The 10,240-nt window shown below is 47.3% G+C and overlaps 1 protein-coding gene across 2 annotated transcripts; it reads left to right on the top strand.

The window, feature by feature from the left end:
• Positions 1–343: 343 nt before the first annotated feature.
• Positions 344–6,182, top strand: UVR3 (DNA photolyase family protein). Of its 2 annotated transcripts, XM_048677434.2 has the most exons (14): positions 344–746; positions 859–930; positions 1,006–1,086; positions 1,178–1,348; positions 2,748–2,819; positions 2,954–3,040; positions 3,128–3,226; positions 3,309–3,392; positions 3,467–3,553; positions 4,046–4,117; positions 4,746–4,859; positions 5,335–5,422; positions 5,551–5,646; positions 5,750–6,182. In XM_048677434.2, exons 1-14 carry the CDS (start codon positions 417–419, stop codon positions 5,923–5,925), a joined length of 1,629 nt encoding a protein of 542 aa, XP_048533391.1. In that variant the 5' UTR covers positions 344–416; the 3' UTR covers positions 5,926–6,182. The 2 variants fall into 2 exon arrangements, with proteins under 2 accessions (XP_048533391.1, XP_048533392.1); XM_048677435.2 differs by lacking the exon at positions 4,746–4,859.
• The last annotated feature ends 4,058 nt before the right edge of the window (positions 6,183–10,240 follow it).

Raw genomic sequence — 10,240 nt, 5'->3', positions numbered from 1 at the left:
GCAGCATGGCGGCGATTATACCGTGGTTGAAGGTGATGACCTGCGTAGGTTTGGTTTCAGATGCTTGTGTTGCAGGGGTCTTCTTGCAAGGTTTAGAGATGATATCACAGAGCTCCAGATATCTTCGTGTTTTACTGGTTGTTTTAGGGTGCTGTTTGTTATTCTGATTATTTGTGCGTGAGTTAGAGTGTGCTTGTACGGATCAATGACTTTGTATTATTTTGTGATTTGACACAAGCATACTTTCTCAAAAAAAAAAAAATCCCCACTGAAACCGACGTGGCCGCTGCCGCGCCACCCGCCGCCTCTACCCCTCGCGGTTCAAACTTCCACCATCAGATTCCTGATCAACGCTCCATACCCACGCTTCACTCCATAACTTCCCGATTAGGAGCGTCGGAGACTCGCCACCGCTAATGGACGCTGCAACCGCCGCGACGGCGACCGCGGCGGCGGCGTTGGTCTGGTTCCGGAAGGGCCTGCGCGTGCACGACAACCCGGCGCTCGACGCGGCCCGGCGCAGCGCCGCGCGGGTCTACCCGGTGTTCGTGCTCGACCCGCGGTACCTCCGCTCGGACCCGGCCGCGCCCTCCCAGGGCTCCGCGCGTGCCGGGGTCGCGCGCGTCCGCTTCCTCCTCGAGAGCCTCCGCGACCTGGACGCCCGCCTCCGCCGCCTCGGCTCACGCCTCCTCGTCCTGCGCGCCCGCGACGACGTCTCGGACGCCGTCTGCGCAGCCCTCAAGGACGTACGTAGCCAGACGCTTTACCAACCTACCACGCCCCTTTCTGCTTTCTGGCAATCTCGCAAGCATTTCGGAGCCTAATTGGCGACATTCTTCTGTTCTTCCGTGGCGGCAGTGGAACATCGGCAAGCTGTGCTTCGAGTCCGACACCGAGCCTTACGCCCTGGCCCGCGACAAGAGAGTCACGGTAAGAAGGGTAGTGATCACTCCCCAAGTACTAGTTTTTGACTAGAACATTACCAAATTACTCTGATTGTTCAAGGATTTTGCTGCTGCGTCGGGGATCGAGGTGTTCTCGCCTGTCAGCCACACCCTTTTTGACCCAGCAGAAATCATAGAGAAGGTAGGCAGCACTATTGTTCGTTTCTTGATAGAATGTTTGGAGTCATATGCTTAATTATGGGATGTTTTTTACTTCCGTCTGCAACCTGAAGAATGGGGGCCGGCCACCGTTGACATACAAATCGTTTGTGGCTACCGCTGGAGAGCCGCCCAAGCCAGTGATGGAGGAATACTCTGAGCTCCCGCCAATTGGTGATACGGGAGGATATGAGTTGTTGCCTGTGCCCAAACTGGAGGAGCTTGGATATGGTGATGTCAGCCAGGTTAGAGCAGTAGAACATTGCATATAATGTAGTATTGTAGTACGGTTGACCAGGTTTCAGTTTCCATTTTTTTTTTAGAAAAAGGAGGACGACCCCCGGTCTCTGCATCTGAACGATGCATACGGCCATTTTATTAATTATTGACACAAGACCTTAGAGAGACATATAACAATAAGCCTAAAGCCACCAACTAAGCAACATCTATCGTTATCCCTATCCAGTTGATGTAGGGGCGCTGAAAGTCTGGGCCTAATACCAAACAGACCTCGCAACCAAACCTAACATCTAAGACTTCAGATCCCAACCAGGACGCCTGCCGGGTATGGGCACCAACCAGTCTAGCGTGCTTCTCAACCAGGACGCCTGCCGGGTATGAGGCCGCCGCAGCCACCTGCACCAAACCATCTTTAGAGTTGTACTGCTGCATCAACCTTGCCCGGTCTAGCTGCCGCCGACGCCACCATGACGCCAGGCAGCGTCACCCTCCTGTGCGAGTCCATCTCCGCACATCAGGCGCCGAGTCTCCACTGCGCCACGTCGCCGAGATCCGCCGTCATCAATGGACCAGATGAAACACCGCTCCTCCTCTTGTCCCCTCCAACCAGCACTTGCTCCAAAACGATGCCCCCATGAGGGAGAACGATACCGAAGGCACCGTCATCGTCCGATCCGGTAGACCCAGATCTAGGGTTTCCCCCGGAACTTCCCGATCAGGTTGATGTGACCTGCAACGACGATGCCTCCAGAAGGGAACGACGTCCGAGACGCCGCCATCGCCCACCAAGACCGCAGTCAGGCGCGATTTTCACCGGAAGCCTGTCTTCCCGACCTCGCGGCTGGCTGGAACCGAGCGGAATCTCGCCACAAAGACGTATGTCGCCGTCGGTACTCCGGCGGAGATCCGGCATCTCCTCACCGGTCCCTCCACGCGCCACCGGTCGGCGGAAGGCCTCCCCGCGATGGATCCAAACGGGGCGTTGGATCCGCAGTGACCGCCGTCACCATCACGACCAAAACAGCCCACCCCGCCAGATGGGGCGCTGCCACCGCCGCCATCCATGCAGGGCCGCCACTCCACCGGCGATGGTGCTCCGGCCTCCGCCGCACAGCCCGGATTCGCCGTCCCAGCTGCTGCCGTTGGATCGCACGAGAGAAGCCGCCCCCGCCGCCTCAGATGGAATCCGCCGCATCCACCTGCCCAGAAACCTTTGGCACCGGGCCCGCCGCCACCGCGGCCCACGCCGGCGGCAGCGGCGGCAGGAGGAGGCTGCAAGAGGGTGCTGGCGGCGCTAGGGTTTCGGGGCCCCTGGCGCCGCCCGGGGGGAGGCGACGCGAGGGAGAGGGGACGCGAGGGGTGGGGATTTCAGTTTCCATTAACTAAATGACTATCCATATGTAGGAGTACATTCCGCCATTCCGCGGCGGCGAGACAGAAGCTCTGAAGAGGATGAGAGAGTCACTCCAAGATAAGGTGCTACTTCTGAAAAGTGACCAAATTTCTGATTTATTGCATCCATATCTTCTGGACTCTGAAATTCTGAATGTTTATAGTCACCAGTTACTTTTACAGTCGCACTATTAACAATTCCAAATTCCTTTTCCCAGGAGTGGGTTGCCAAGTTTGAGAAACCTAAGGGTGACCCTTCTGCCTTCTTGAAACCCGCAACAACGGTCTTGTCACCGTATCTGAAAGTGAGCCTTGTCAGCCACTCTTATCGACTTCGTTCATTGCCATTTGCTTTAGGTTAGTGTTGAAATTGAAATGGTTCGTTATGTCAGTTCGGTTGCCTGTCGGCGAGGTACTTTTACCACTGCATTCAAGATGTCTACAGGAGTACCAAAACGCATACAAAACCACCTGTTTCGTTGGCTGGCCAGGTGAGTTCATTTGTAACTGCATTGGTCAGTTTGTTCTGAAGGCAAAAAAACCTTAATTGTAGACTTCTGCTTCTTTTGACAGTTGCTGTGGAGGGATTTCTTCTACACAGTGTCTTTTGGCACTCCTAATTTCGATCAGATGGAAGGGAACAAAATATGCAAACAGGTCTGCTCATCCAATCACCTCCTTTTCTATCTGCAACCCTCTTCTTATCATAATCGGAGTCCCTTTTAGTCCAGATCCCATGGATAGAGAACGAGGAGCTGTTTGTTGCATGGAGAGATGGCCGGACAGGATATCCATGGATTGATGCCATCATGATTCAGGTTTGCCCTGAAAAACGTGCAACAACTTTATGCCTATCTGAGTGCCTTGTTTTTCTGTTCTCCATGGTGCCTGGTATTTTCAAAAACACCAAATGTATGTTCAGAAGTAAAAAAAGTTTTCTAACATATAAATATATATGTATTCTACATATCTGTAACTTTTAACTTCAAAATATGTTAATTCGTAATCTACGCAAAAAAGCCAAAATTATGGGTCCATAAAAGTAAAAAGTAGATCCATTTTAACCCATATATTTGTCTTTTTTTGTAGACCACAAATCACATCTGTATGTACATGCACAAAACAATTCCATATTTTTTAGGTTTTAAAGCGGTGTTCCGATTTGTTTTAAATATCAGGATCCATGGAGCCCAGTATATATCCTAATAAGCATTTCGTTATCTTCCCCTTTTCTGTTTCCTCTTTCTGTTTGCATCACTTATAACTACCAGATCATGTGAGTGCTTTTGCTCATTTTGTGTTGTTGCCAGCTGAGGAAGTGGGGTTGGATGCATCATCTTGCACGCCACTCTGTTGCTTGTTTCCTGACGCGGGGTGATCTGGTATGTATGATCTACACAATAGCAAGATGTATATTGTTTGTTTGAAAATTTGTTAGTAAGTTAGCATGGTAGTTGTTCTATTCAACGATTTGTGTATACATTCTGAAGGTAAATTTTCAACCCTGCCACGCTTAGGAAATAACCTGAAGGTAAAACCAAATTCTTGGCTTTACTGTTAAAATTTGTAAAAAAAGAAAAAGTTAGCGGCGACACATCATTTAGGGACGTCAACATTCACATCCACTTTGAGAAGCACTAGCTAAGACTACAAAAGCTTGGGTGCGAGGTAAATCCATAACAATAAATTGTGTATTGCGAAGTATTTGTTGTGGTCCATATTATGAAGGTGACCCCTAAAACAATAAGACGCTCAACTACCTAACCATATCTGATAAGGACATACCTTTTTTGAAAGCAACATGGAATTAGTTTTTTTTCTAAGTGATTCTTTTTTTTTGAAAGATCTACTTTATTTTTTATAGCGGACAGGAAGGAAATCACTTCATACAAGGAAAAAAAAGAGAGTTTATTTCACCTCTGATTCCATTTTCTAGAAGAAAAAAAAACCAATTCGAAGATTAAGTTGTTTTGCTTTACCTCAATTTGTCAACTTGTCTTTGACATGAAGTACATCCACTGGGAGCAAGGCCGTGACGTCTTCGAAAGGCTACTGATAGATTCGGACTGGGCCATTAACAATGGAAATTGGCTATGGCTCTCCTGTTCATCATTCTTCTACCAGGTCAGCAATCAAACAGTCCTGTTAGAAGGGAGAGAGGGATTTGGTGGAATAGTTGTTGCATTGCTTAAGCCTCGTGGGCATATATATAGGAGTACAATCATCTACTTAGAATACAAGACAAGCCAGAACAAATCCTAGTCTATCTCGTCTTTCCTAATAAACATTATACTCAACATCCCCCCGCAGTCACAACGGTAGCGACGCAGACGGTGAGACTAGAGATACCATGTTAGAAGGGAGAGAGAGATTTGGTGGAATAGTTGTTGTATTGCTTAAGCCTCGTGGGCATATATATAGGAGTACAATCATCTACTTGGAGTACAAGACAAGCCAGAACAAATCCTAATCTATCTCGTCTTTCCTAATAAACATTATACTCAACAAGTCCCTTGAGGCACTAATTGTAAGTTGTAACTAGATTTTGATCAGTCTAATAGCTTCTTTAACATTTGATTCGACGTATTTGTCAACACAGTATCACAGAATCTACTCCCCAATCTCATTTGGAAAGAAGTACGACCCCAACGGAGACTACATCAGGCATTTTATCCCGGTGCTAAAAGGTACTCCCTCTGTAAAGAAATACGGAATTTAGTGATCTAAACGCTCTTATAATTTCAGCATCGGAAAGCGACATCTCGTCTATGACTACAGAACTAATTGATCCTCCATCTTTTTATTTATTTTGTAGACATGCCCAAGGAGTACATCTACGAGCCTTGGACTGCACCCCTTAGCGTGCAGGAGAAAGCCAGGTGCATCGTCGGCAAGGACTACCCAAAACCAGGTGAAAAGAAAGAAGTGCTCGATCTTCTTTTCTCAGGTGCAAAAGGCACTTGAAATGCAATGTCTGGACCTTGAGTAATCATCTTCCCTTTTCGCACTTTCAGTGGTTGACCATGAAGCTGCAAGCAAAGAATGCAGGAGGAGGATGGGGGAAGCTTATGCGTCTAATCGCCTAGGCGGCAACCCTGTCAAAGGAAATTCCTCGAATTCATCGCGAAGGAAGTTTTCTGATGGTGGCCAAGATGTCCCCGACTCATCCATGTCCAAGCAACCGAGGTAGAGAAGCTGACCCCAGAGCAGAAAAGTCTTAACAAGAAGTATCTGACCTCTTTTAGGGAACTGTAGTATCTGACTTAATTTAATGGGTCTTCTCAACTCTTCAATCCTGAGTCTAACTTCCAGCCTTAATCCATCTGATAGTACGCTGATGGTAGGACGGAAGGCAAGTATTGTTGGTTGGCTGGTTGGTTGGTTACTTGTACGGTAGTACCAAAACACATATAACAAAAGAAACACGTGAAGCCGGTTCCGAGATCACGCCCTCATCGATCCTAGTCAGGCTGCCCATGACGGGGGTTGCCACGTAGGCGCTCTGATCTACCAAAGCGGGGATAGCGATAAGCTCTATCTTGGCGCACCAATAAAACGAAGGAGATAGAATCAATCAAGTTTGCTAACAGACAATAACGCAGGACAGCACAAGACTATGGACTGTTTAAGGCTAAGTTGCGCGTGTATTTACGTCTGAGCAAGATGATGTTTTTTTATCAGTTTTGCTAAAGCGGGCGGTGCTACGCGTCGGCCGATGGATCATTTAACGAGATCCGCTGCCTCGCGAGCCGTCTGATTGTACTAGGCAAGTCGTCCATTTTTTTTATGTAATTTCCTGCAACAATGCTTTTGTTGTGAAACGTCTTCTTCTCTAACTTTTCGCAGCAAGAGTCATGTTACAAAAATCTCTTCTCTAATTTTCTGCAACAAGACCTCTGTTGCAAAATATTCCCTTCTTTAATTTACTCCAACAAGACCCCTGTTGCAAAACTTTTTCTTCTCTATTTTTCTGCAACATGACCCTTGATGCAAAACTTCTTCTCTATTTGTCTCTAACAAGACTCTTGTTGCAAAACCTCCATTGCAATAGGACCCAATATCTCTAGCTTCTTCTATGTATTCCTGCAACAAGACTGTTGTGGCGAAAACTTGAAAGAACGCCGACGGCTGCAACGGAGAGAGCACTCCTTAGTCTCTGCATCACCCCATTTGTTGCAGTATGCCTTTTTGAAACATGTGCTCAGTTGCAAGAACTGCAGTACGGAGCGCTCAGCATGGTCAGCTAAGATTCAATGCATGGATAGGAGAGATAAAAACTTGCGGCCATTTCGTTAGAGATACGGATGAAGGAAAGAAGCGGTGTGCTGGCCCATCAAGACGTGTGTCAAGCGTAGAACCTGGTGGATGTGAGAGGAAAGATCAGTCGGTTGACCACTAGCTTTTTCCTTTGCTAAAGCACATCTAGATGTGCCATAAGTATTGCACATCTAAGTCATATGTCATTGATTTTACGCGGAGATTTGTGTGGGTATTTTCTTTGTATGCTTGATTGAGTCACTTAGGTGTGCAATAACTAGAGCACATCTAGATGTGGCCTAGACACACCTTTTTTTTGAGAAAACCACCTCATATATTAATTAATTAAAAAGGTTATTACAATCGTTCATTACAAAATTCATCACGCAGGGCGGAACATCATTAACAAGGATACCATCTGAGTAAGATGGTGTTAGATCAAAGTTCATAAGGTTTCTTCAACGCGGACCCTTAAACTGTCCGAACCAAGTAGTCTAGACGTAGTTTGTCATCCAACGCGGTACCCATCGAACCGCGGATCGGTCCGGATGTCTGATTTCCCGCAAACCAGACACAAACCAAAGTGGGCTTTGCGGACATTCGGACCGCATCCACGTGCACGTCCGCCATCCCGGTCACACTCAAAACCGCCTCTGCTACAAAACCCTCTACGTGCAAAGTTGTTCTCACGGATTCATATTGTTCAGCGCCGCTCCAGAGCGGACATGACTCTAGACATTATTGTAAGGCTCCATATGTGGTACTATTCCAAATATAGACCCTAGCGGCCCATTTCTAGAATCGACGTGCATATAGTGCCATCGTAAGCATATGATTTCATATCATATACGCACTATTATATGCTACGACCTTTACAAATCGAATATCACAACAATTTCACTACCAATATATAAGTATGAATAGGGCATACAAGTGCCAAGATCCAAATTTATTACATGAAGAGACCACATGGTCCAACATTTCTCATCACAATGTAAGTCTCAAATGGACTGAGTATACAAGATCAAATGATGCCTAAGAGGCGGAAATATAAAGCAAACGGTCCCATCCCATCTGTTACACGTTGCCAGCCAGAATCCGCTAATTTACTTTTCATCGCTCGAGAAACTCTATGTTGTGACATCTCAACATCCTAGTTGTAGTGATCTGTGCTTGTTGTTATTGTGGCAAGGTTGAGTACTTTTGGTACTTAGAAAGTGTCATTACCATTGGTACTATAACTATCAATACTTTTAGGTGAGGTAGGGTTAAGAGGTGAAGTTGCAACAAGCGGGTAAACAAAGTTCCACACTTACATCTATTCGATTCAAGATGAGAGAAACATGCGTGAGGGATCGTAAGCTGGTCATCTATTCACTTACCTACGCCATCGTAACACTACCTTGTCCTCCCCCATCGGATTATGCCCTCAAAAAATAGGCATTCAAGTGTGACATCCCGGCTTAGTTGGAACGATAGACTACTCATATCAACAAGGTGCACCTTCTTTTCTAGGAGCCCATTCGAAAGGAACCTCAAAGTTAAGCGTGCTTGACTTGAAGCAATTTGAGGATGGGTGACCGTCTGAGAAATTAACCTCAGGTGCATACGACTGAGGACAAATTGTGCAGAAAAGACTAGTTTTGGTCTATGGGTCTCTTGGTGCAACGATCAGGATACGGTGGGCGAACTGGAGGGTTTGACCGGGGCGTTACAATTGGTATCAGAGCTGACCATCACGGTCACACAGACATGTGTGGGTAAGTGATGCATACGTGGGGCACATGTGGATGATGGCATTGGCACAGATAGGCATGTGCCGATAGGGAACGCTCCTGCTAGGCCGACAAGGATGTAAGTTCCTTTGAGGGGGTTGTATGTGACATCAGAGCTTAATTGGAATGATAGATTACTCATGTCAACAAGGTGCACCTTCTTTTTTTTGAGAGCCCATCTAAAAGGAACTTTAAAGTTAAGTGTGCTTGACTTGAAGCAACTTGAGGATGGGTGATCGACCAGGAAGTTGATCCCGAGTGCCACGAGTGAGGACAAAGTGCGCATGGAAGACCAGTGTTGGTTTGTGGGTCCAGTCTAAATACCACATGCAATGACCAGGAACCGATGCGTGAACCGGGTTGGCTGGAGCGTTGCATCAAGGAATTCACATGTTGGCAAGTTTTATGTATGTATGTTAAAGTTATCTATGAACCAACATTAAGTTCCATGTTAGCCATGATCACGGACATGCCTTTTCGAAAAGATTTAACGTTGCAGGGGTACTCCAATGACCCATTATAGGTATCCATGCACATCCTCTCTCGTCAACTGACGAACCAGAAGATTTGAAATGACAAGACCCTCTAACTAACATCAAACAAATCCAGGAGGCCACTGGTGAGTCGATACCCAAATCGAGAACCGGCTATATCTCCGAATCAGACTCTATCGTATTAAGGGAGAGACAAGGTGGCTGGTACTATTTTTCAGGCAACCACTCGCAACTGCGCAGGTACAGACCAACAGGGAGTTCCACCCCACTGACCCAAGTTATTTTGAAAGATCTGCGGGGCAGGCACCTAGACAAACAAAACACAAGGTTTGTGAATGTAAAACCAGCTTGGGCCACGCAAAAATGTTTGAAGCTAGTTTGGTAAGTCAAGGGGGCACACAACCTCCCGGGAGCAGTTGGTGCGCTAACATGGTACATAATGTTGGGTTTCGTAGTAATTTCAAAAAAATTCCTACGCACACGCAAGATCATGGTGATGCATAGCAACGAGAGGGGAGAGTGTGATCTACGTACCCTTGTAGATCGACAACGGAAGCGTTAGGTTGATGTAGTCGTACGTCTCCACGGCCCGACCGATCAAGCACCGAAACTACGGCACCTCCGAGTTCTAGCACACGTTCAGCTCGATGATGATCCCCGGACTCCGATCCAGCAAAGTGTCGGGGAAGAGTTCCGTCAGCACGACGGCGTGGTGACGATCTTGATGTACTACCGTCGCAGGGCTTCGCCTAAGCACCGCTATAATATTATCGAGGACTATGGTGGAAGGGGGCACCGCACACGGCTAAGAATATGATCACGTGGATCAACTTGTCTCTCAAGGGGTGCCCTCTGCCTCCGTATATAAAGGATCAAAAGGGGGGGGGGAGCGGCCGGCCATCATAGGGCGCGCCAGGAGGAGTCCTACTCCCTCCGGGAGTAGGATTCCCCCCCTTTCCTAGTTGGAATAGGATTCGTT

Source organism: Triticum urartu, chromosome 6A (assembly GCF_056163025.1).
Source record: "Triticum urartu cultivar PI428250 chromosome 6A, HENAU_Tu73, whole genome shotgun sequence".
NCBI classification, from domain to species: Eukaryota; Viridiplantae; Streptophyta; class Magnoliopsida; order Poales; family Poaceae; genus Triticum; species Triticum urartu.
This window is presented reverse-complemented; position numbering and strand designations above follow the sequence as displayed.

Excerpts from the sequence above, each read along its gene's own strand:
- UVR3 (XM_048677434.2), top strand. The coding sequence starts at position 417 with ATGGACGCTGCAACCGCCGCGACGGCGACCGCGGCGGCGGCGTTGGTC. Across the intron at positions 3,227-3,308 it reads CTGTTTCGTTGGCTGGCCAG|TTGCTGTGGAGGGATTTCTT; the intron begins GTGAGTTCATTT and ends TTCTTTTGACAG. Across the intron at positions 3,393-3,466 it reads GGAACAAAATATGCAAACAG|ATCCCATGGATAGAGAACGA; the intron begins GTCTGCTCATCC and ends CTTTTAGTCCAG.